This window comes from Myotis nattereri, assembly GCF_964212035.1.
Source record: "Myotis nattereri genome assembly, chromosome: 13".
In the NCBI taxonomy this organism is placed as follows: domain Eukaryota; kingdom Metazoa; phylum Chordata; class Mammalia; order Chiroptera; family Vespertilionidae; genus Myotis; species Myotis nattereri.
The window spans coordinates 53305285-53332935 of record NC_138088.1 but is presented as its reverse complement, the minus strand read 5'-3'; the positions used below and the strand labels follow the sequence as shown (position 1 = coordinate 53332935).

Below are 27651 nucleotides of genomic sequence, written 5' to 3'. Positions count from 1 at the left end.
TAAGGAAGATCACATTTGAAATGTGTAACAGACATTGTAGAAATCCCGAAAAGCACATCTCAGGTAGCACATGTCATCGGGGTCTATTGCAACTGAATTCTTTGGGAACTTTGGCACATGTATGCACGTTAGTGCTACCAACACATTTCAAGGGGAAATCGGAGCTTGTGCTTCCTTGAATTTAACCTTGAACCTTTTCAAAGTAAAAGGAGAAAACATTCAACTCTGATATGTTTTCCATTTCAACAAGAGCAGCTCGTACAACACATCGGTGAGAGAGGTGATCATTTTCACCCCCGGTTACTTAACAATGTTTCGACAACCGGCCCAACACATTAGAAAACGTTGGCATTTGAGTTCGCATTGAAACTCCAGTGTGTCCCCAGATAGGACTTATTTTAAGATAACTTGTACTTCACTTGAAAGCACAAAATGTAAGCTATCTTTTGGTAAAGGGGCTATAGAAGCACAAAGAACTGTTACAGGAATTTGCTCACCAATCCTGTTTTCCTAGGTCCGTGGTTGGCAAACGGCGGCTCGCGAGCCACATGCGGCTCTTTGGCCCCTTCAGTGTGGCTCTTCCACAAAATACCACGTGCGGACACGCACGTTCGGTGCGATTGAAACTTCGTGGCCCATGCGCAGAAGTCAGTATTTTGTGGAAGAGCCAGTATTTTGTGGAAGAGTCACACTCAAGGGGCCAAAGAGCCGCATGTGGCTCGAGAGCTGCCATTTGCCGACCACTGTCCTAGGTGGGTTGCTGGCGCAGTAGCTCTTACCTGGCCATGAACACAGCTGGTTTAAAGCTGATGCTTAAATAGCTATCTTGCCTGTGTGAAAATTTCACTTCTGCCAAGTATGAACCTTGTCAAACCTTCGGATGGCGAGTAGAATACAGCGTCTCTGCAGTGGTCTGAGGGCTTGGTTTCCTGTTCCATTCGGACCGCTCCACAACCAGTCCCTGCACGGGGCAGGGTTATTTCAACAAAGGATGGGACCCCTGGTAGCAGACTTGGTCAGAATTGGGGGTGGGGTGCAATGTACCAAAGCTCAACCAAAATGATAAAGCCCTCTCATATTTGGAATGCAAAATAATAATACTTGCTGTGTTCATGAGTAGGGCAGGAGAGGGCACTGGTAAAGCTCAGCCAAACCTTGGCTGCTCTGGCCTCTGCCAGGTACCAAGGAGGAAACCCCATGAGACTTTGGAGAGGGGGTTGTATGTTCATCAGAAAAAGCTGTGGGTTCGAGCTGAAAACATGCCTGCCCCTCGCTTCAGCCACTCCCAAGTGGCTTCTATGAAAAAACCTCTGCAGGGCAGAGAAAAATCAGTACAAATCTCCCACTAGCCTCTGATCCACCATCAAAAAGCTGAAGAGGTCCAGTCGGCATGGCTCAGTGGTGGAGCATTGACCCATGCACCAGGAGGTCGCAGTTCGATTTCGGTCAGGGCACGTGCCTGGGTTGTGGACTCGATCCCCAGTAGGGGGCGTGCAGGAGGCAGCCGATCAATGGTTCTCATCATTGATATTTCTCTTTCCCTCTCCCTCTTTTCTCTTAAGTAAAAATATATGTTAAATTTAAAAAAGCTGAAGAGGAATGTGTATATGGCTCAGGTTGTCAGAGAAACTGCTATTTTTGTTGTTGTTTTTCATTTTTAAATATATCTTTTATTGTTGATGGTTTTACAGATATCTTGTAAGCCAAAGGGGCTCTGAGATTCAACTCTAAGCTCTCTCTCCTTCAGGCACATGCTCACCTGGGACCCTCCCAAAGCTGCTCTTTTCTTTCCTGAAGCTTCTGGAAGATGCCAGCCACGTTGGGCATTTCTCGGGGCTGAGTGAGCCTCTTGGTACGGCTTCTTCCCCGGCCTGACGTCTGGGAGGTGAGATGGAGGCGGCCTGGGAGGAGGTCCCCATTCCATCTTCTAGTCTAAGCACGGGCAGGGCCAGCCTCAGATTTGGGTTAGGAGGCAGAGAGCCCACCAGGGGCCCTGAGGCCAATCAGGGTCCCTGCACTCGGGCCTTCGGGGCAGAAAGAAGCGCTGGGTTCCCCTGGGCCGCTCCTGCTCAGTGACTCCAGACAAGACCCGGCAGAGCAGTGGCTCTGACAGAAGGCCGGGGTGCAGGTGGCAACTTGGGTCTCACTCCAAAGCATGCAGAGAACAAGCATTCCTCAGCTCTGCCACAGCTGCACCAGTCCCAGAAAGGGGACTCTTATGGTAAGAACACATTATGCAAACACAAAACAGGGTTGGAGCAGAGACCTGCAGTGGTAGCTGGTGTCTGCCCCTCAGGCTTTGAGAATTTCTTCCAGCCCAGGACCATCCGAGTGTTGGGCACGCTGTGCCAAGAGTCATATAGAGAAAGCCAGCGGAAATCAGGTGAGAAGGGAAAGAGAGAAAACGTATTTTCAACAACACAGATTGTACAACCAAGTCTTAGAAAGGGGCGAGGAGGGAGGGCTTTCTCAGGTGCTGAGTGCTTTTTCCTGTATGATCTGGGAAAGGTAAAAAAATAAATAAATAAATAACAAAACTGCATTTGGCAGCGGGTTGGGAGATCCACTGTTTTTATTCCAGTAATTAAACTCCTGATCAAGAGCACACGGTATCATAAAATGTTCGCTTTTTAAAGCAGGTTTGAACTTTTACACAGTCTGTTATAACACTGGCATGCACTCCTGTATACATGTACACTGATAGGGTTCTAATTCTTAATTTAAAAAAAATTTTGAGAAAACTGAAATGTTAAATGTACACGCTAATGAAGACACTGCTGTGACCCCAACCAGATGGCTTATACTCCTTGGGAAAATATTGAAAGCCTTTTGAACGAGAGCGCTAACTTCATGACTCAAAGAAATTCTCCTAACTGTTGAGAAAAGCAGCCGTTTGGCCCAGGGCAGCGTTTCCCTAGTTTGACGAATCGTCAGAATCACCGAGGTGCTTATTAAGCATATTAATCTCCAGGGGCCAAGCCAGTCCTCCGGGATCTTAGTCTCTAGAGAAAACGTAAGCACCTGCACCCACCCAGGCGGTTCTCACGATCAAATTCCACACCCACCCTAGTACAAAGGAAGTTCATCTCTTAAAAAAGTGTAGTTGGGTAGAATTGGTTCATTTGACAAGTTTTAATTTTTAAAACATTTCAGATAACATACTTCTCAAATCATAGTTTTATATTCAATGGGAAAAAAAGAGAAAGATGTCCCATGTATGACAACCAAATGTAAGCATTGATCTGGGTTTGCCTAATTTGAAAGTGAAAGTGCCAATTGATGTTCCTGTCTAACCGTCATCAGGGGTAATTTAAAAAATACTTTATTAAAACAGTATATATTTAGAAAGAGTCAAATCCTCTATTGACCCAAATATCAAAGTCGTTGTGGAGAGATCTCTATACCTTAGAAATGCTGTAAGAACTTACTCAAGATTTTCATGACATCTTCATTTGCAAAAACCTACCTGGCTTTTCTCTATGGAGAACAGTCAGCTAAAAAAAAAATCAAGAGATGGATTCAAAAACAATGGGTAGAACAAGAGTGGGCTGGCGGCCCCGAGGTTGTTCAGGGCAGCTGCCCTGCATCGCTGTGGGGGCTTCATGTCTACGTCCTCCCGGGCTCATCACCGTTCTGCCGAGTGGGCACTGCTCGCTCCCTTCACAGGTGAGGAGTCTGAGGCTTCCAAGGGTAAAACTTGCCCAGCACCTCACAGCTCCAAGCGGGTCCCACACCGTTCCCAGGCCCACCCCCAGCCTGCACTCTAAGTGGCCTGCAGTGACAACAGCCATCGTCACAGTCTTACTGGCACCAAAGAAAATGCGATGTTGGGAAGTACAGTAAATATCGATTACTCATCGAAATATGTCCTGTTTCAAGTTTTCCTCGTGAACATAGTATATGGCATACATTTTCCTTCTTTGTGTATCCCTAGAATAAGTTTTCATTTACAAGCAATTACAAAAATCCCAATCCTCTTAATATGCATTCAATCAATCTGCAAGCATGTGCGATCTTTCAACAAGAATTTTCTATTGTGTCCAAATAGTGTCCCCTGGTTAATTTTTCAAACTCCATTATACTTAATCCCAAATTTTCATTTGTGGAAGAGCAATACATCCTAAAATCTAAAAAATTTTTTCAAAGTCATTCTAAATGGATATATACAGAATTCCATTAAAATACATTTTCGAGAGAACCAGTCATTTACTTGCTAACATCTTGAAGAGTTCCTGCATACTTGTGGTTTGGTTAAAAATAAAAAAGGCAGCATACAAAAGTAAAATTGTTGCAGTGTGTGTGTGTGTGTGTGTGTGTGTGTGTGTGTGTGTGTGTGTGGAGCAGGGGGTGGGGGGGGGGAGGGATAAAAGAACACATTCACAGTGATTATCCCTAAGGTGTTTTCAATCCACGGCACCTGAGGGTGAAGCATTTTATTGCCAGTAAAAAGCTTTGCTAAGTTCAGAAGATACTGCATAATTAGTCAGGAAGTTAGCAATATTTGGCCCAGGAAGGTATAGTATGACTTTAACACTGCATTGTGTCCCATAATTCTCTCCAGTTCAGATTTCCATATGTTAGGAACCTGCTGGGATTCGAGGTGGATGAAGCTTGACAATTCTTTCACAGTAATACTGTTTGCTTAGACTCTCAAAAGATATAGCTGTTAGAGATTTTGCATACAACTCTGTTTTTGTTATATAAGCTTTCTCTCATGGCAACTGTTAGAAAATTACACAAATTGGGCAATCATTTTATTTCTAAGTGATTTATATTTTTGTAATCAGCAGTTTTGTCAATTTATTTTTCTAGGAGAAAAAAAATGAACACTTAAAGGTTCCAAAAAGAAGCTAATAAAATTGCTTGATTGTTTTTAAGAGACATTTACAAACTTTTCTCACTTTTTTGAGAGATAAAATACCACAGGGAGATAAAAACCAGCTCCACTCCCTCCCCTCAAAAGAAAAAAAACCCACAGGGCATAGATAAAATTGCTCTAAGAATTAGTCTTATTCTTAATCCATGGAAAATAGCAAAATATCATGCCAACATAAGGAATATACACCATAACTCATAAATGCCTAATCATTAAAACAATGACATAGTCACGGTTAGATGTAACCTAGCAATCTTATATATGATGCAACTACATAGTGTATGATCATTCCTGATATATATTACAGTCGATCCTCGCCAAATTAAGCTATGTATAAGTGGCATTATGAAATCAACATTTTCTATCACGCTAGTGTCCTGTTCCGCTACTGCACAACCTTAGCATGCAAGCAACTAGGCATCAGCTGTAAACAGTGAAGTATCATTTCCTTCCAGAAATCCAAAGAACATGAAAAGTACATATGTAGTTCTAAACATCGGTGATATTTAAATGACTTTCAGATTGAACAAAACTACAGCATATAAAGCAGCTTTGGGCATCTCTCAGTGTTCTCTACGAATGCTTTGTCGTCCCCCTGCAGTTAGGAACCTCCCAACAAGATCTGCAATGTCACTGACCCCTTGTGACCTGCGGTCAAGGTGAGGTCACACAGGAGCCTCCATCCCAATGTGAAAGCTGTTTTATACCGTCTTCCCTTTCTGCCATAATTCAGGGGTTTGAGTCACTAAGAATAGGTTAAATGGGGGCAATAATGAACTTATTTATCACACGGGAGACTTTCGCTCAGGACACCTATGTGTTCACATTGGAAATAAGAATTCTGTAGATGCGTGCCAGCTAAATGCTCTTTTCGGCTTGTGTTCTCAGCGAGATGGTTGGCAGGAAGTTAACCTGGGTCAGATTATAACCTGGGAGGAGTCGCTCTAAAATACTTTTCATCACATTTGTAAGGGTAGATAAAAGCTGGCAGCTAGCAGAAGAAGGTCAAAAGAAGATGATCTGTTCTTTTAAAAATGCAGATGGACCATGTAGGTTTGATCCCATGGTGCCCGGGCAATTAAGAAGTTACCATGTGAGGGCAGAAGCTGGCACGCTGCAAAATCACGATTTCAGCTCTCTTCGGGTTCGTGGTGTTGGAGGCTGTGTTGGGAGGGAGGGGGAAAATTGATTGCTGGCCAGGCTTTTCCATGCTCTATCGATTCTCATAATGAGTTAGGCAGTTGGCATGGACCACAGGAAGGTCCTCTTCACTCAGAATCCTAATAAACCTCCTGTGAAGTTGCACCCACCATCCATCCAAATGGACTCATTTGGGTCTGCATTCCAGTTAGGTGGAAAACAGTCACATTCTCAATCTGACTTTGGGCCTGAAACCGTCGTGTGAAATATTTAAATGCATTGCCTACATTCTACTAAATCAGTCTCGCATTTACATTTACAGTGAGATAAAAACAGCATTTAAAGCTGTTGCAATTTGTTCATTTCCCATTCATATAGAAGCGATTTAAGTTTGCTTATGAGGCAAAAACTGTACAATTCTCATCGTTCAGGCATTATAAAATGTCTTTCTTTAATGTCCTGGGATATAAACAGTTTGGTTTATACGAATTACATATTTTTCATCTGCATTAAGAAACAATATACATATTTTTTTCCAGGGAAATTTAAAGTTATCTAGGATAAGCCTAAGAGAGTCATAAAAACTGACTTTATCATCCATGACCTTCAATACTGTTACTTCTAGAAAACTCGTGAAGATTCTTTGGCCACTTGGGTCATTGCCCACTTGGAGGGAACTGCACTTGGGTCCTGGGACCACGAAGAGTTTTGTCTCCGGACAACTCGAGGCCACAGGGCAGCCTTTTCAAAGGTGCAACAGCACAACTGATCCGGGAGGACTCCTGTTTCTCAGACGCAAGTTCCCTGGCGCGTTGAGAGGTGGTGTTTCCGATTCCGCACGCCCGACGTCTTGTCTTTACTGTCCGAAGGCTTCTGTTGTGAAATATCTACTAGAGCACTGGCAATTGCAAGGCCTGGAAGACAAGGAAAAGGCCTTTAAATGTTTGCTTAGATCTTTCTAGAAAGGCGACAGTGGTGGCGTAGCACGTTATTTTTTTTTGTTTTTACATTCAGGCATCAAACACTGAGCTGTTTATTGGAAGTTTTCAAGTAGTTTACCCTTTATTTACCAAGTTTCTTCACTGGGTCACAGGAGTTAAACACAGGGGGAAGAACAGGATTAACAAAGGTAACTGGCTCTGACGTCAGACCATCAAGTTCAGTGCGTGACACGACACCAGAGTGATAGTGGGTGTGACCCACAACTTAGTTTCTACGCCTGGACACAGGTTTGCTTTGGATGGACATGGGATTTTCAGTGTTACTAGGGTTTATTTTGTGTGTGGAACAAAGGTCATTGCATTACAAATTCTTTTTAAAATTTTAGGGCGGTTTTAGGTTTACAAAGAAATTGAACCAATATTGATGCAGGATTGTTATCTAAAGTCCATAGTTTGTTTACTTTAGGGTCCATGCTTTGCACTGAACAGCTCTATGGGTTTTGACAAATGCATAACATCATGTTCTCACCACTATAGTAGCATATGGAATAGTTTCCCTGCCCTGATAATCCCCTATATTTTACCAATACATTCCTCCCCTTCTCCTGTGCCTCTGGTCATCACTGATTCTTTTTCAATGTCTCTACAGTTTTGCCTTTTCCAGAATGTCATAGAATTGAAACAGTAAAATATAAGCCTTTTACAGATTGCCTTATTTCACTTAGAAATATGCCTTTAAGTTCCATCATATCTTTTTTTGGTTCAATGGCTCATTTCTTTTTATCACCAAATAACATTCCATTGTATAGATGGATCACAGTTTGTTTATCCATTGAAGGACATGATGACTGCTTCCAATTTTGGGCAATTATGAATAAAGCTACCATAAACATCCACATGCAAGTTTTTGTGTAACAGAAGTTTTCAATTCACAAATACCTAGGCGCATCATCAGCCTATGTTTCAGTTTTAAGAGAAACTGCCAAACTGTCTTCCAAAGTGGCTGTGCCATTTTGCGTTCCCACCAGCAATGAATGTTGCTCCACATCTCTGTCAGCATTTGGTGTTGTCAGTGTTTGGACTTCAGCCATCCTAACAGGTATGTAGCTGTAGTTCATGGTAGTTTTAATCTGTAATTCCCCAGTAACATTATGTTGGACATCTTTTCATATGTTGCTTTGTTATAAATATATATCTCTTCTTGGGTGGGGTATCTGCTCAGATTTCCTGCCCGTTTTTAATGAGGCTGTTTGTTTTCTTATTATAGTTTTAAGAGATTTCTTCTATATTTTGGATATCAGTCCTTCACCAGATATGTGTTTTGCAGATATTTTCTCCCAGCCTGTGGCTTATTTTTTCATTACTTTAACCTGGTTTTAAGAAGAAGAAAGCAAGCATCCTAGGGATAAAGCTGTGTTAAGCACAGGTGGATATGGAAGAAAGATGACCTATAGAAATTTAGCTGATAAATATTTTAAATATAAGAAAAGGACCTGGAGTATTATGAGCAGAATTTCAGCCCCAAAGTGATCTCTAGCTCTCATGGGCAATAAAAACATAATGCTGAGTTAAACAGTGTTGTCCTTTGATTGACAGGAATGTTTGGTAAGATGTTCAGGGACAGGAAAGAATTTCCTAAATTTGTAATAGCAATGGTTTATCATAGCTACACACAGAGCTCCCTATAATTCTTGAGTAAAGCATAATGTACCCAGTCACCATACTAAACCAAGAGACAAGACTGCCTTCTGCAAGGTCTTGGGGACTTGATTCTGGATTGAGCTGAACCAATCCTGGAGCCCTCACAGACATCTTCTCAATGCGCTGCTATTAGAAGGCCTCGCTTTTGGATCTTAGCCTATGTAACTGTCATTAAACTATTTTATTCCTCTGGGGCAATGTATTCTAAGCTGGTTTATAGGGGAACCAGCAAGGTCAGGTGAAATATATGTGGATGTATATGATTTTTTTTTAAGGAAAAAGGAGCCTCAAGTGCATTTGAAAACAGAAGAGAAGCTATTTATGGAGAAGGAGAAATAGATGGTGTTAAATGGAAGGGATTAAAAAATTACAGCTCTCCCAGCTAAGGTAATAATCTTACATATTTACCTTTAAGAGATGCTGTTAAATATCGTACTCTTTCAGGATAGTAAATATTTCTTAGAAATTATTTAGAGATAATACAAGATCAAAGAGTCAAATTTTAAATAAAACTCTCTTGTTTGACCTTTGAAAAGCACATATGAACTTCTTGAACGTCCCCCACAGATGTTTTAACCTTATTCTGCTACAGGAAATACTGATTTTGTTATTTCTTTAGGGAGGGAGCCGAGCCGAAGCACATTATTTAAGAGAAAGCCACAGACCGTGGCTGTGCTAACCCAAAGTTCAGTTCAGGCAGACCTCCAGTTCCCTCAGATCTCCCATCATACTTCTGTCATAATTTACAACCTCCTGTAATTCCACTGCTGGCACCATCTTATCCAGAGACAGCCAAATATGACAAATAATATGGATATATATCCTTTAATGTGGACAGAGACCACTTATACTAATTTCAATGATCACAGCATCTAAATATGAGATCATGTTGTTCATTAAACTATCGTATGACCTAGTCTGAAGGAACTCTGAAAACAAATACTTGCCCATTTTCATGTGGCTGCTAAGGCCGTGCCCCTTACGGGAGGTACAGTGCCAACAGAGAAGTAAACAGCTGGAGTTGCCAAAACAGGAAATTTTATGCTACTCCGAAACTGTCTCTGTATCTTTGTATTCTGGAGTATATGAAGTCCAAAGCCTAATTAAAGTAGCGTCTCTCACACCATATCCTGAGTTTACTAATGATCTGTAAGCTTGGAAGCATATTCGGTTGAAAATAATAAATCAATAAATCATTTCAGTTCTTAATTTACAAATAAAATTGCAAATCATGCTTACTTTTAATTTGACAGCTGTTTGTCCTTTCCTCTAAAAATGAAACATCAGCTTCATGTGCAGACCCTATGTAAATGGCAGGAAGAATGTAGGAAGCCTTGCGTTCCTCCCCCAGTGGTACCCGAGTGTCCACAGCTGACCCGCAGAGCATGCTCAGAGGGCCACCTGCCCAGGTCTAATCATCTTGATGGGCCGAGTGAGGTTTTCATTAAGATTTAATCTTGTGCCCGTCACTGCCCCATACAGCTTGTGGCACACCATGAGTTATTCTGCTTTATAAATCCCGTAAGATTATTAATAATTTGCCGGAAGCTGGTCCACCCTTGCTGCTTGACACAGTCACTGCAGGGAAGAAACATCTGCACAGCCTATGTTTCAAGGGACCTGGCGTATATGGCATACTGTTCTTAATATGTTTGCTCCCCTTCTTGGCGCTATGTGTTTTAACCAAGGTCACCTCTCCAAGAAAGGTTGTTTCCCCAGGTGGGGATTTTTCCCTGGAGTTAGGGATTAACAGGGCTAAGGAAGGGAATAAAACCCCTTAACTAAATGCCAGGCAGGTAATTAATCACTTTAACTACGAACAATCACACTTAAGCTACATAATCTTTACTTAGGATAATCTCCTTCAGTTACTTCCTTGTAGCTTAACAGAACAATAGAGTAGTGACCTTGGAATGGAGATAACAAACGCCCTAACCTTTGGAATAGAATGGATAGGATTAAAATCTACTGGTATAAATACAGATGTAACAGGAGAATAAAGATAGAACCTGGCTGGAGAACCTGGATAGAACCTGGCTGGAGTACCTGGCAAGAACCTGGCTAGAGAACCTGGCTAGGCTGCTCATCAACTGAACGCTGTCTCCGTGTCATTCCTTCTTCGCCGACTCCGTCCACACCTTTGGGAAACTCCGGTCCTGCTGGGGTTGGACCCCAACACTTAAGTGTCAAATTGTTGGGTGCAAGATTTTTATTATTATGCTTGCATTTCTTCATATTGTAATACTTGGGGAACTTTAAACAACAAGCACCACCCACAAATCGCTAGGTCCTCCTTCGCCTACAAGAGGGCCTAGCCCTAGATGCAAGAGTAAACGAGAGATAGGGCCCCTGGATTCCTAATGGCTTAGTGTGTGGAAGACTCATTAAAAAAGAAAAATTAAAGCAACTTCTATCCATTCCCTTCAGCACACTTTATTGTAGGGAATCTGAGTTTCTTAATTGTTAAAAAGAAAAACCAAGTCAGTGGCTCTTTCAAGAATGATAATACCTGCCCTTCCCCACAATGTAATATTTATGTGCTGGTGAGAGACTGAATATACACATAGGCGATGGCCAGACCACGTATAAAATCAGAACCCTGGTCCACAGCTGCACAACCTGCCCTGGAAACCAACCCCCATTTACCATAACCAGCGCAGGAAACGGACCTGCCACGGCTGACTTGTAGCAAGTCAGTCCGCTATCTCTAATAATTTTGAAGTCAAATGATTATCCCTGTAGCCATGGGCCCCAAATACCCAGGACTTAATTAATAACCGACAGCTTCTGTGAGTTTTGTCCCTGCTTCTACCTTAGGACCAATCAGAGAAGAGAAAATATGCTCCCCTAACAACCACATAGGATGCCCTGCTTCTCATTAGCCTGCCTCCTGCTTCCCCAGGCCAGCAGCCTGGGCACACTTGGGCCTTCCACTTTTCCCCTTCTAAAGCGTTCCCACACATTCAACCTCTCTTTAAGTCTCTGCCAAAACACAAGCAAGCTATGGTTGACTCCCTTGTTATATATAGCAAGTTCCCAATAGCCGGTCTTTGTTGTTATTTGGTTTGCTTTCACACTGATGATGAAGAGATAAATATACTAGTAGCTTGAGATCTTTCCTGGATTAAAGAAATATGCATCCATAAAATAAAAGCAACTTAGTAGTAAGTCCTCTGTATTGTGGTCTGAGGCAAAAGCTTTCTCCTGGTTTACATTTGCCCGGGAACTGTTTCCGGTGAGCGGTTATCTGGTGATGACCCCACAGTCCCCACACCATAGGAGGAAGTCCCTCCTCCCCCTGGCAGGATGCTGCATGCCTAGTGGCTCATGCTGGCGCCGTTAGAGTCCCATTAAAACCAGGCTACTCCAGACGACCGTTTTTTCAAAACGTCACACAAATCATCTGGTGAAATCCACTTACTGTGTTCTCTAGGCCTGGCACAGCTTCTTGTTATCGAAGCAATACAATTAAGTGGGGGGACAATTCATTATTTCAGACCGGTGGGCTACAGGAATTTCATTTACCATGTCAAGATGATGCACAGATGCTGCGGGCTAGCAGAATCTATATCAAAGTATCCCCGCAGACTCAATAAAAATGTTGGGGGGTTACATATGTACTGTAAGTTTTACCTTTTTGCACTTGTAGTTCTTGAATATCAGATACTACGGCATTTAGGTTATTGAAATCTGAATTCTAAACCTCATAAGAAAGCAAGTACCCTCTCCTGTGTCCTGTTCCTTCTCCCATGGCCCCTTGGCCATCGGAACTGGTGCTTGCTCATGTGGAACCCCACGGTGGCTGCTCGGGGTCGCCCAGGGCAGGGCCGCTGGGAAGAAAAAGGGTTCCTCCGGGGACATGTGGATTTCCTTTGGACCGTGGGCATAATTTAGTCATCACTGGTTTGGATGTTAAGAGCTACCATAGGTAATTTTGTAAATAGTAGAAGTTGTACCCAAATCAGATCTTTACCCAGAACCTTAGGAAAAAAACCCCACAATATTTTTTCCTAAAATTTCAGAACTTTGTTTCTCAATAACCACGTATAGACATGCCCAAAAGAAAATGCAATGAAAATGTCTAACAGCTAAATATTTGGATGGCAAATATACCTTTTTAAACCACTAAATTTGCAATGAAAACCACCATGGAGAAGCATTGAGGAATTTAGTTATATTTAAAAGAACTCTAGTTTTTTCCTAATGGAAGTAGAATGATCTTAATAGACTCTGGCAGTAACAATCTAATCATAAAATTACCGATGTGTGTGTTTTTTACAATTATGCAGAACAATTAATAAGTACAGCAATAAACACTGCACATCCAATGAAATTACCTTGAAAGAACACTATCACTTTATATACAAACATAGCACTTGCATTTTACATTTGCACGAAGCCTCTGAAAAGTCATTCATTTTGGCATGCTCTCCTCCCTCCCCCCGTCTGTGTAAGAGCAGGCACCACTATATATTATAATTTTCCAGGAAAACAGCTTCATTAGGCGTGAAAGGTTAATTGCAGGTTTAAGTGGAGCTCAGGGAACGGTGCGGGGTGTGTGGTGAATTGCACAGTCTGCTTCAGGAATAGTTGAATGAGTGTTGTAGACTGTTTCCCCCACTGAAATGCTTTACGACCTCATTTACTATCTGTCTTCTTTTACGGCTTGTATTTGTAGTTCTTCTAAACCTTTAATGGCTATAGTTTTATTTCACTGTAATCAGATTTAAATGGAAATCCCATGCTGAGATGTTTAAATGTTTTCCCTCTGATTGTATGTCGCTATATACTACCAGTCAGAGTCTCGGCGATCCTTCCCAGGATTAAGAAAGTGACTTTGGAAAACTCTGATGTTCCACTGACTCTGTCTATTGTGCTGACTTAATTGAACACTCGGTGCGGCCACCCTTGCCAATATGCAACCGGGGCCGGCTGCATAATTAGAAAATATGCATTTCCATTTTAATTTATCTGCTGGGAGGCCAGCACAACTGAAGTCATCATTAGGCAAAACTCCAAAGGTTACATTGTTGAACAAAAATTGAAATACTTTAAGTGCTGAAAACACAGGAATGACAAATGGACTAGTCACATTTGTCTGAGACTAAAGAAATATTTATCTTCACCTACAAAAAACCAATGACAACTACACAACTACACATGTCAATGTTTAAATACAAATGATAATTGTATTCTGGTTATAAATTTGTGTTTGGCCTTTAGCACATATTATTTTATAATTTCATTTAAAGGCACACTGTCCATGTATTCGAAAATGCAGTCCTCTCTAGCAGCATAGATGCCACTTTCTATAACACTGCCAAGTCCTCCCTAAATTTCATATGAACTGTTCCCTCACTGGTTAGAATGTGCTGAAGAAATAACGACCACTACTGTCTCAAGTCATTGATTAATGCAAATATTCATGGCTTTAAACAGGTAAAGCTTTTTTTAGATCTTATCAATTCTACTGTTAATGACATACTAGGAAGTAATATTTTGAAAAATCTGTGATTTTTTTAGAGCCACAAACATTACAAGAATCAACGTTGTAGCTACCTTTCATAGTTGTGACATAAATTTCCGAATAATATTCCCTCTTTCTAAGTCAACTGGGAATATATTTTCTAGTATTTACTTTCTTTAATTAAAAAATCTGATATGTGATAATCCCTTAATTTAAGTCTTAATAATCCTTAATTTAACTGAAGCACTTACTGCTCATTGAAGACACTGAACTATAGCAGTTTTATAATAAAAGGAATAATTTATTTTCTATTAGTTAGGGACATTGTACTTTAGCATTTCTAGTAGTAAAATGTCATTGGTTGTTTTAAACTAAATGAGATTATATGTGAAAGTATTTTGCAAACTGTATTTATAATATATTATACAAGGTGAATCATTTCTATTATAAAACAATCAGTTACTACTAATAATAATATGAAATCACAATAAAATCACAAATGTCCAGAAAACTCCAAAGTCCTAAGGATCAAAAATTCTTTGTGGAGCAAATCACTTCATTCGACTATTATTTCTTGAGTGCCTATTATATACATGCTGGGCACTGCCTGATCCTTCAGGATTTAGCAGTGAGTAAGACAGAGAAGACATAAAAGATTCTGCTCTTCATGGAGCTTATGTTAGAGTGGATCAAGCTCATGTGTTCCTTTGACAAAGTTGTTGTGATGATTAAATGGGAAGGGCTTAGAAATGTGCCTGCCACATAAGAGCTCAAAAATGTCCATCATCTGACACAAAACTATATATAGCACCCTGAAGATGCCACTGAAAAAACTACTAGAACTTATAAATGAATCAATAAAGTAGCAGGATACAAAATTAACATTCAGAAATTGGTTGCATTTTTATGTATCAATGATGAACTATCAGAAAGAGAAATTAAGAAAACAATCCATTTATAATTGTGTCAAAAAAATACCCTAGAAGTAAATCGAATCAAAAAGGTAAAAAAGACCAAATATGTACTCTGAAAATTAAAGGAAGAAACTGAAGAAAACACAAATAAATTATGCTCGCAGATAAGAAGAATCACTATCACAAAATGCCCATACTATGCAAAGCAATCTTAGATTCAATGCAATCCCTATCAAAATACCAATGGCATTTTTTCACAGAACTAGAAAATATAATCCTAAAATTTATATGAAACCACAAAAGACCCTGAATAGCCATAGCAATCTTGAGAAAAAAGAACAAAGTTGGAGGTATCACGGTATGTGATAACAAACAATACTACAAGGCTATCGAAATCAAAACAGCATGGTACTGGCATAAAAACTGATACTTGGATCAATGAATAGAATAGAGAACCTAGAAATAAACCTAAACCTATATGGTCAATTAATCTATGACAAAGAAGGCAAGAATATACAATGAGGGAATGACAGTCTATTCAATAAATGTGTTAGAAAAATTGGACAGATACATGTAAATAAATAAACTAGACCACCTTCTTACACAGTATAAAAGAATAAACTCAAAATGGATTAAGGACTTAAATGGAAGACTCAAGATTTTGCACATTAAAGAAAACCATCAACAAAAATGAAAAGACAACATACTGAATGAAAGAAAATATTCACCAATGATACATCCAATAAGGGGTTAATATCCAAAATTTCTAAGAACTCGTACAACTCAACACACACACACACAAAAATAACAATGTAATTTAAAAAATAGGCAGAGGAACTGAATAGACACTTCTCCAAAGAGGACATACAGAAGGCCAATAAACATATGAAAAGATGCTCAATGTCACTAATCAACAGTGAGATGCAAATTAAAACCACAATGAGACATCACCTCATACCTGTCAGAATGGCGATCATCAATAAATCAACAAACAACAAGTGCTAGCAAGGGTGTGGAAAAAAGGGAATCCTCATGGATTATTGGTGAGATTGCAAATTGGTGCAGCCACTATGGAAAACAATATGAAGTTTCCCCCCAAAAATTAAAAAAGCAAAACCATACGACCCAGCAATTCCACTTCTGGGTATATATTGTAAGAAATCCAACACACTAATTGGAGAAGATATCTATGCACCCCTATGTTCATTGCAGCATTATTTATAGCCCAGATTAGAAGCAACCCAAGTGCCCATCAATAGACAAGTAGATAAGGAAGTTGTGGTACATATATACGAAAGAATATGACTTGGCCATAAAAAAGACTGAAATCTTACCATTTGTGACACATGGATGGACCTAGAGGGTATTATGCCAAATGAAATGTCAGTGGCAGAAAGACAGATACCATATGATTTCACTTATATGTGAAATCCAAAGAACAAAAAACAAACAAACAGATTAATAGATACAGAGAACAAACTGAAGGTCACCAAATGGAAGGGGTTTCTGGAGATGGGTCAAAAGGTAAAGGGATTAAGAAGTACAAATTGGTAGTTATAAAATAGGGAATATAGTCAATAACATTGTAATAACTACGTATGGTGCCAGGTAGGTACTAGAATTATCTGGGGATCTCTTCATAAATTACATAATTGTCTAAACACTATGCTGTACACCTGAAACTAATAAAATAATACTGACTGTCAACTGTAACTGAAAATTAAAATTTTAAAAATGTGCATCATGATCATTGTCATCATCACCGAGTGAGAAATTTGTAGTCAAATAGGAAGCAGTAGACAAAATACTGGGCAAGATTTTGTCTCTATCCTTCAGTAGCATTCAATCATTCATTCATTCAAAACTTATTATGCATACTAATTGTGTGGAATGCCAAATAAAGGACAAAATTTGATAGAACCATGGCGTCACGGACAGCATCAATTCAGACCAACAGTGTCAGTGAGGTGTTACTCCTCAATCCAGAATTATTTTGATGTCTTGGATAATCAAACTGAGAACTTGCTCCTGAAGATGTAGATGACTTATGAGTGTTGCCCATCCATTAAAAAATCTGACAATACTTGGAACTGATTATGGGAAAATAGAAGAATGACAACATTAACCAAAGCATTGTTTATATTGATACTGCTTTATTACTGCCAATACTACTACTAATAAACTTGTACACATTTTTTTAGAGTTAAAAATGCTTTCACATTCATATCTAGGTTGTTCCTTAAGACTGTTCTGTTGGAAGTGGGTCAGGAAGCTATTTTTATACTTGCTTTGCAGATGGCCTAAAAGAGGCAGCGAGTGATTAAATGACTAGTTCAGGCTCACAGACCTGGTGGTGGTGGTAGGACCCGAACCTAGGAGTCCAGATCCCTTGACTTGCACTCTATTCCCTTTACAGCCATTAGAAGGAAACTGCTGCTTTAGTACAAATGGCCTAGCACATGATTTTGAGTCAAAGAAAAAGAAAAACAAAACCGGTAGGGGTGTGAAATCAGTTATGGTCAAAGCCATTAATTAGTGCTGATGGTAATAAAATTATAATTCCATAAAAACAACTATTGTGTTAACATTAAGTGAATGCTTACTGAATGCCAGCCTCTGCCCTAAGTACTTTGATGCATGTTTTACCCATTTATGCCGTAGAAAGGAGTGGGTGACAACACAGATTATATCCATAAACATGTATAGAGGGCATACTGCAGGCTGTCTGGTTAAAGTTGGTTGCTCTCAAAGTCATTACTAAATAGCATCAAGCTAGGGCAAGAAGGCAAGAGCTTCTAGGTTTGTGCTAACATTCGCACAGAGACAAAGTCTATGAAGTGGGCACAAGGCATGAAAGAAAGCCTGGCTGGTGTGGCTCAGTGGTTGAGCGTTGACCTCTGAACCAGGAGGTCATGGTTTGATTCCTGGTCAGGGCACATGCCTAGGTTCTGGGCTTGATCCGCAGCGGGGGGCGTGAAAGAGGCAGCCAATCAATGATATTCTCTGTCATCATTGATATTTCTATCTCTCTCTCTCCCTCTCCTCTCTGAAATCAATAAAAATATTAAAAAGACAGAGGTGAGATCTGTGTGGAGGTCAAAACTTCCTGATGGAGATGATCTCTGAGCTGAGGTTGAAAGATGGGAAGGACCTAGCAGATGAAGAACTCTGGCATGAGGGATGTGGTGTTAGGAGAGGAGGGGTCAAGTCTTGGGTAGAGAGCCAGCAGTCTCTGCCACTGGAGTGGAGCAGGCAACCCTGGTAGAAAGAATAGAGTAAGAAGGAGAGAAGATCAAGGAGAAGACTGATAATGGTGGAGGGGAGCCCGTGAGGAGACAGGAACATCCAGAGATGTATGAGAAAGCCAGGACTGGGATTCTCCACCGACTTTATAAGAAGACCAGTCAGTGACTACTTACAACCTGTGCATCCTATTTTTGTTTGCAACAAATAGTCCCCAAATTCCATGACAACTGTAAGCCAGTCGAGTGTGTGGTTTCCAAGCTTTTTCTGATCTGAAATCCAGAACGTCCCTTGAGAGATTTCTCTTAGAAGGAAGTAGGAGTAGGTGCCTGCTAAGGTCACTTCTGGCTCTACAAACGTATGACTTCAGCAAGCCGGCAGCGAGGACCACACTGAATGTTAGAAGACAAGCTATCAACTACAAAAATGAATTTTAGTATTGTCCAAGGTGATGTTTCTGCTCCCTTAAGTTCATAGCAACTCAATATTTTAAATAATTTCAACATTAAAGAATTTGAAAATACACAGCTATCTCTGCAAAGTCAAATTATTACTTTAACAAACTCCGAAAGCAAAATAAATTTATGCCTCTTATATAAAACTCTCAGATCACAGGAAAAGTTAGATAAAAGTATGCAAATCCTCACTTGTAGCCATTTAGGGAAAATGGAAGACAAAAATGCTACCCAGAATCATGATTTTTCCATTAATGTTATTATAAATTGCTTAGATCTTCCCAAAAATTATTACAGATAACTTAATGGCCAAAGGCATTTTAACAAAAACAGATGTGTCTGCAGCCAAACTGATCCCTGATAAAGTTCCTTTGCTGAAGGTAAAGGCTGTATATTTGGACAGCGTATTTCTCAGAACAGACTTCAAACCATTCCTCTGACGTTTGCTAAGTGATTCTGGGCCTCAGATAGTACACATTCTCCCCAGTAATTCATAACGGGGACTTTTAAGAAGGATTTGTTTAAATGACCTCCTTTAATCTAACAGGATAGTACAAAAGCAGCTTTCATTCTCTGAAGCAATTTGGAGAATCTGACTGAGCATAGCCCATAAATGCTAACCTTTCTGAGTGCAAAAAGTATCATTTTACCCCACTTTGCCTTTGGGAACAATGGCCTCTGAGCTACTGTAAATTGAGAAGTGTCACAGAGCGTCGGCACTGGAGGGAACCTTTACACTCTGCGGGTGGGTAAATCGCGGAGGGAGCTGACTGGAGAGATCTGGAACTTTCTGATGTTCTACCCAGCGGGATAAACACGGCCCTGAATTCACTCCACGTTGTCTCCAGTCACAGAGAGAATCTTCACAGGTTGGTTCCACAACCCCTGACTGCAGTTTCCTAAGTGATTCGCCAAGTGTGCTTGTAAAAGGAACAGGTTCCTCATCGGGTGGCAATGAAGAGGGTTAAGAGATGGATGGAAGGAGACAGACATTCTGATTAGCACGTGCCATTACAGAAGGCCTACCAGAGAGAGAATCAAGATGTCATTTGCGGGGAGATGCACGACTTTGCCCACTTTATTAGGCATATTCACTTCGGATGTTATCTCCCTACTTTCAGTAAGTGCCTTAGCTGGCAGAAAGATGAAAAAAGTTGCTTTCAGGTCAATAAAGGAAATCTCTTCTGGTCAATGGTAGATTAGAGCAGGATCTTCTGAACCGTGTGGACTCAGCTGCATTCTCTAAAGGGTTTTTCTATTAGTCTCACTCTGAGGTCTGGGCAAAGGGCCAGCTCACAACCCAGATGCTGCGGACATTCAGCCCAATGGTCAATAAGTTCCCATAATTAGAGAATTTATTTATACAGAAAATGAAAGACATTTTAGAGGCATTATATTTAACAAAGTACAGAAGTATATATATCAGAAGTGTGGTATTGTCAAGGTTTTTAAAAAGTATATCTATTTCATCAGATTTGGTATCATATTCTTCTACTTCAAATCCTTAATTATTAAAGTTGGAGAAATGAAGATTATAATTTTTATTTGCAAAGGTATTTAGGACTTTCCCTAAACAATGTCAAAGAGGATCTTGAAAGGCAAAACGATAAATGGCTGCTATATCATTGACAAGGTATGTTGAGTCTCCCTCCTTCTTTTGGGTAAAAGAATACCGTTTTACTGGTACAAGTGTTTTTGACAAATTGAGATCATGATAATCAGAACAAAAGCAAATTCTCTATGAATAACTGCAGATTTTAAGTAATTATATTACATCCCATTTCACTTCCTGGAGTTGCAAATAGCCAACCAGTTGTTTTTATTTCTTTGGTCAAGTATGAATTAAGCAAAGAGAATGGAGAAGTAAAAATACTGATCTGCAGCTAATGAGACACAAAGCCAAAGGACTATCCACTTTTTGCTAAAGAACTGGAAAAATTGCAATAATGGAAGGTCAGTGTACAAATAAACAGATCCTAACACTCATGACTAGATGGCTACCGTCTAGTAGCAATCACTCTTTGTTGCATATTTACAGCACCCTTTGCAGATTATAAACAATGTTTATAATTCAAACTGCAGCGGGAAGGCCGGGGAGGGTTGGGGGGCAGGCGGGAGGGGGGTAAGAGATCAACCGAAGGACTTGTATGCATGCATATAAGCATAACCAATGGACATAAGACACTGGCGGGTAGGGGAGGCCAGGGGATTGTCAAGGGCGGGGGAAAAAAAAAGGACACATATGTAATACCCTTTGTAATACTTTGTAAGCAATAAAATAAAATAAAAATTTTAAAAAAATACATTGCATGAGCTGCCTGCGATGATATGGCTGTCTTGGTCCAGAACAACTTGTATGGCCTGAATTGGTCCAGCTGAAGCAAGAGCTAAGCCACTTCGACCTAAAATTGAATTTTAATTCAAATAAAATCATCAATGAAATTGTAGCTTGCTGACTTGCTTAAACTGTGCGGATCAGTCTCCAGTTATGGTGCCTTCACGGTGTGACTAGATCATGTCCTGTAGTTTATGGTCCAACATAAGAGGTGTCATACTCAGACTCTATTCAGATGCGTGATCAATGGCAGAAGCAACTTAGGGGCAAACCTCTAATAAATCTCTAGAATTACTGCGGGATGAAATAAAGTGTTTAGCAATTTTAACAAATCTGGGGAAAGGCCAATTTTGAAGAGGAAAACAAGGCACCTGATGCCACATGAAGATAATTTTAAAGCATGGAGCACTGGCATTAAAGCCTGAATTGGACATAGCTACTCAACCCTGAGTCCAAGTACAGGAGGAAATATTTCCGAAACTCCCCCAAATGGCCAATATTATAACATGTGAGAATCTATACCATATTCTAGGGAAGGATTTCAGTGGCCCCCAAGCTTCTAAAGGTGCTTCCTTCACAGGTTAATATTTAAGCTTTCTCAAACATCTCTGTGGTTTGATATTTGGAAAGAAAGGTGAACTGAAAAGAGAAAATATGTATTTTTTTATACACAAAAGCAATCTGTTCAACTTTCCGTCTTTAACATCTTGACATGTGTTTTGTTCTACTATTTCTCAAAATTAGCTTTACTATAAAAGTTCATATTAATTATCCCATAATGTAGGCTAATCACTGCTGACATTTTGAAAGAAGACATTAAGGAAGCCAAGATAAAAAGAAAAATGTGGGTGAAAAATATTACATATGTTCCTCATTACAGCCTGCAGTGCTTGCTTCTCCGTGAGCTCATTTTCTCTAAAAGTAAAACCCAACAGTGACGGCTATTGGAGGCAACACCAACTATCTGGACCTCTGACTTACTCAAGCACGGATCCTTCATACTTGGCACTTCCCTAGGTCTTAGATGGTGAGCCAAAAAGATGTTGGATGTGTTTCAGTTTTAATTTCATTGTTTTATTAATTTTTATGACTTTCAGTATGACATAAAAAAGATGGAATTAGTATAAAAGATTTACACGTTAGCTTTCTCAATTTAAATGATTAGCCTTAGAATTAAGTGAGCAGTAAATTTAATCTGGCACTGCCTTTTACATTTCACGAACAATGCAAGCATTAATATTTAAAAAATCATGTATTTTAATTATACAAAAATTCCTAAAACCCAGTGTGAAATACAGGTAGTCTAATTTAGCTTCTACAAATATTTTCCTTTTAAAAAACATGAGCAAAATTAGCCCCTAGTTTGTTTCTTTGGTCAATATAAAGTCAATAAATTCAATAAAAAAATAAAGTTTACCATATAAAAAGTCAAAATTTCTCCTTGTTGAACTGAGTGAAAAACCAAGCAGAGCCCTGCCTGGTTTGCTGAGTGGTTAGAGCAGCCGTGGGCAAACTACAGTCCGTGGGCCGGGCCCGTTCGGCTGTTCTATCCGGCCTGCGGAGCTGAAAGAGCGGAGGGTTCTCTTGCTCTCCCCTCCACTCCTTCACCAGCAGCAGTGTTAACATGTATTAGTTCACACAAACACTCCATCCATGCTTTTGTTCCGGCCCACCGGTCCAGTTTAAGAACCCATTGTGGCCCTCGAGTCAAAAAGTTTGCCCACCCCTGAGTTAGAGCATCGCCCTGCAGACTGACGGGTCATGGGTTCAATTCCTGTCAAGGATAGGTAGCTTGGTTGCAGGCTCAATCCTGGCCTGCTCCCTCTGTCTCTCCCCCTCCCTTCTACTCTCTCCGAAAATCAATGGAAAAAAATAACCTTGGGTGAGGATTAACAACAACAATAATAAAAGAAAACCAAGCAGAAATGCAATTAAAATGCAAAAGCAAGAGAAAATACTGATTTTGATTCTCTCATGTTCTCCAGGTTAAGTATTCTACAAAATGGGGCTTACGGCCAGTTATGGCAAAGAACACAAGGATTCAGTGAGTTTGCCAAGCCTTTGTTTCTCACAATCCCATTGAAGTGAACTTAGGTCATCTTAAAAATATGAGGGAATCAAGCTCCTAGGACACATTTCTAAAATCCTATTTAATAAACAGGGAATATGCTAATTGACCCTCACATCGTTGCAAAGATGGTGGCGCCCACAGCCAATAAGGAGGGAATATGCTAATTGGCTGCCCCGCCCTCAAAGATGGCAGCGCCCATAGCCACAAGATGGCCAGCAGGGGAGGGCAGTTAGGGGCAACTGGGCTGGCAGGGGAGGGCAGTTGGGGGTGACCAGGCCTGCAGGGAAGGGCAGTTGGGAGGGACCAGGCTGACAGGGGAGGGCAGTTAGGGGTGATCGGGCTGGCAGGGGAGGGCAGTTAGAGGCAATTGGGCTGGCAGGGGAGGGCAGTTGGGGGTGACTAGGCCGGCAGGGGGAACAGTTGGGGGTGATTGAGCTGGCAGGGAAGCAGTTAGGCGTTGATCAGGCTGGCAGGGGAGTGGTTAGGGGTGATCAGGCTGGCAGGCAGAAGCGGTTAGTGGCAATCAGGCAGGCATGCAGACGAGCGGTTGGGAGCCAGCAGTCCTGGATTATGAGAGGGATGTCCACAGGGATTGGGACTAAACTGGCAGCTGCACATCCCCTGAGGGGTCCCAGATTGGAGAGGGTGCAGGCTGGGCTGAGAGACAACCCCCTCCTAGTGCATAAATTTTGTGCACTGGGTCTCTAGTCTTATTAATAAAAGACACTTTCCACACACATAAACACGTACCTATATTCATGGGGTAGTAGACTAAGTCCTAAGGACCAAGAAGTTGTATAATATTCTATTGAATTTATAGCGGTATTCTTTGTATAATCAGTATGAACATGAGCAAAATACTTCCTTATTTAAATAAAAACTGTTTTACTTCCAGTTGCAATGAAAATATTCAAACAAAGCAAAAGACAGTAATTATCAAAACCTAAATCTGGGGCCCATGGTTTGAGATCATTACAATCAATAGGCATTTTTCTTCTCAGGGATAGAGAGGACCAGACACTTATGGAGGAACTTTTCAGAATTTCACACAAGGCAATTAATATAGGCTTCACTCTAGAACATTACATTTTAATGAATTTCTCTGTTCAAGTTACATGAATTTTATGTAAGGCAAAGCTTCTGAAGTCTAGGGTTTTCTTTCTGCCTGTGTTATTAACATTTGTATTTGAATATAGTTCCTTTCATTAACATTAAATCAGTTAGCTCTCATTTATGAAAAAGGACTGCGAAGTTTTACCACAATAGTTTGCACAGCTTTAATTGGCATTCATGAAAAAAACCACAATAAATTAATTTGCTACTTGGAAAGAATTTGACAAATGCATTAATCATGAAGAAACTACTTTCAGTTTCCTTTGCCCGTTCTCACAAAGATAGATGTAAGATAAGCGACTACTGTGTTAACATTCTGGAAGCAGAATGAGATGTGATGATAATAATGGGGATATTCTTAGACCCTCGAGAATCTGAGCTGGAAGGAATCTCAGAAAGTCCCTGGTTTAACAAATGGGGACAGAACAATTCCGCCTCCCAAACTGTCCGTGGAGCAGGGCAGCGAAGAGGGATTTAATTTTTCATTTTCTCTATTTGAAACCACCACAAAAGTTAGAATTAGTCCAGGATTGACTAATTGGCATTTAAATGACTTTGGTTCCTCCCAAACCAAGCCACCTCTCATCCCTGAGGTCTTGAGAGCACAGTTTGAGTCCAGAAATGATGCTGAATGATAACATGAAACATTTATTGAAGAATTTTGATCTTTTAAGAGAAAATAGCATGAACACAGCACTAAAACTCTTCCCAACACCTACACTATGCACTGATTCCTCTGACAAGTCAATGAAATGCTGTCAGATACGTTTACAGGTTGGGATCACTGTGAAAAGGTTTGGATGAAAGAACATTCAACAGCAATGTATTGTATTGTAAATATTTCTCCAACTTGGCTATTTGTCTTTTTACTTTGGTTTTCTTTTCTAAGCATTTTTTCTTTTAGATGCAGTTCAAGTCACAGATCATCTTTGATTCCTATGCCATATGACTTGGTTGCTTCCTTTTTAATGCAAATGTTGGTATTATTAAGAAAATACATTAGAAATTACTAAAAGCAATAGTAATCACAGTATTCTCTGCAAATGGTCACACTTCAGTAGTCACTTTTGAGTGAAATGTTATTCTAATTTTTGATCCACTATGTACATATTATATACATGTGCCTGTATATGTAGCATATGTAATATGTATATAGTGAATATGATACACATATGTTCATTACTGGGTTACATGAAGGTGTTGATATAATAATATAAATCATGGGGCCACTTCATTAGAGCCATGTCAGCATTATTAGAAACATTTCAATCCTTAACTAAAGGCTTTGACAAGAAAACAGAGAGCATGCAGAACGATCGTAAAATAAATCCAAGAGCTTTTTGTGATTCACACCTGCTGAATCACAAAAATAATTCATACTCTCACTTTACTGTAGGGTAAAGAAGTGCTCATATCTTAATATGGAAAAAATAACCCATGTGCCCACTTACTACACATGATTGTATTTTCCTTGTGCTGAAATTCTAAATTATTTTTAATTCACTTGACCTTTGTTTCTGTAGAAATGAACTGAACTTCTTCTCTTAACCGCTCTTTTCCCTGTGTGTTATTCTTTATGTGAAAGGTTACCTTATTTCTTATTTGCTTATTACCTTAAATTTTTAAAAATCTGCTCTTATAGTACCACATATACCAGCATGAAAAAGGGAAATTTTTGGTAGCGATAATCTTACTGACTTTTGAGAAAGAATATTATGCTAGTTATATATATACACACATATATATATATTTTATTTAAGCATACATAATTTTTATGATTTATCTTCAGAAAATTTTACAAAAATTGTATTTCCAATAAGTGATCAGAGACAAACCACTCTTCATTGTGTGTTTTTTTAAAATTAAAACATACAAATCCTAGTTGACAAATTGTAGTGTTTCTCTAACAGGCTTAAAATAAAAATAATTTCTCCAGCTCAGGCAATGCCAAATGGCCTTTGTATAGTCACAGAAATTTTTTCACTTCAAGTAAATTTTAGAGCTAAAGTATTTGGTGAGCATGTGGGGCTGGGTTCAGAGAGGTTGCAGCACCATCTCGACCTCCAGCCCTGGGCAATGAGGCTGGCGGCAGCCTCGATCAGCTGAGCAGAACCTTGGACCTACTACTGGAGGTGAGTCAAAGTCAGTGAGTGTTAAAGAAACATTTTCACTCATAGGTTTGAAACACAGGCCTTGTTGGTTAACCCCGAATGATCCACATATTCATTTAATCTTTTTATTTGAAAATGTGGAGTTACACAAATGTTATTATATGTAGGATCATTCCATTTCGAAAAGAGGGGACTCAACAGTATTTTACACAGATGGGGCACTCTAGAATGCCAGCTACTGTATGAAGGGAAGGTTAGCCATTATATTTTTCCTGGCATTGATACGAGGTACAGGTACATGGCACCTGGTAGCTGAAGTTCTCAACACCCGAGTCAAACCTGAGACAGCTACAGTTAGAAGGTCAATGATGGATGTTATTGTCAAACTGCAATCCAGTGAAACCTGGAGACGCACAGGTCAAAGGTATAGGAGGATATAAGAACCAAAACATCAACAGATGTTGTCACTCTAACCTCCTTTTTAAAAAGTTAACATATATATTAGGTCATGTTATAAACTTTTGAGACAAAAATGACAGAATAGCTGCAATCCATACCTACTCCTTTTAGACTACATGTAATTATGTTTTATCTGCCTTTTGTCATTCATTCTTCCTCTGCCTCTTTTTAAACCATCCCCTTTAGTTCCTGGCTTCCTCCACTTCAAGAAGCAGGCTGTGTGACGGCTGGTATTTGACATTCTTGATGAAATAATTGCATTATCTAACTGATCTTCCAGTCTTCAGGGACATCCTTTGTGAAACCAAAAAACTGTCTACTGAAATTTGTCTAATGTTATCTTACTCTCTGAGCAACTCTGACGGTCATATCATTATTTCAGGCAATCTCACATGGTTTCAATAACCACTGCTATCATTGTGCTGTTCTTCACCTCATTTTGGCTCATAGATTATTTATATTTAAATATCTTCTATATATACACCAGTTGTAGAAAGAAGTACTGATATTTTGATCATTCTTAACACCTTCATTTTTTTCTCTTAAAATGTTTCTTTTTGCCATTTTAGCGCCAATATCTATAAAACATTGGATTTGTATGACTTCATTTTATGTATACGAACTAGAAAAGCTCCCTGTTTTATTAATGTTTCCATCTCAGGTCATGAAGGTGTTTCTACTTTAAAAGCACAATGGCAATAAATCCAGATGTTGGTGAAACAATGCAAGGTCACTTTAAGGGAAGGCTTAAATCCATTTCATGGACTTTGGGGCTGCTCTGCCCCTCCTAAGAGTTCTCCTTGGGGATTTCTACCAAATGAGTGG

General features: G+C 39.8%; 1 protein-coding gene across 1 annotated transcript in view; it reads right to left on the bottom strand.

Annotated features, from left to right (window-relative positions):
- Positions 1-4743: 4743 nt before the first annotated feature.
- ATRNL1 (attractin like 1) overlaps positions 4744-27651 on the bottom strand; it is a gene marked incomplete at both ends in the record, with an annotated part of 457232 nt that continues 434324 nt past the window's right edge. Inside the window, one exon of the mRNA XM_081105367.1 lies at positions 4744-6930. Within this exon, the coding sequence (XP_080961493.1) occupies positions 6806-6930 (125 nt within the window). The remainder of the gene's footprint in view (positions 6931-27651) is intronic.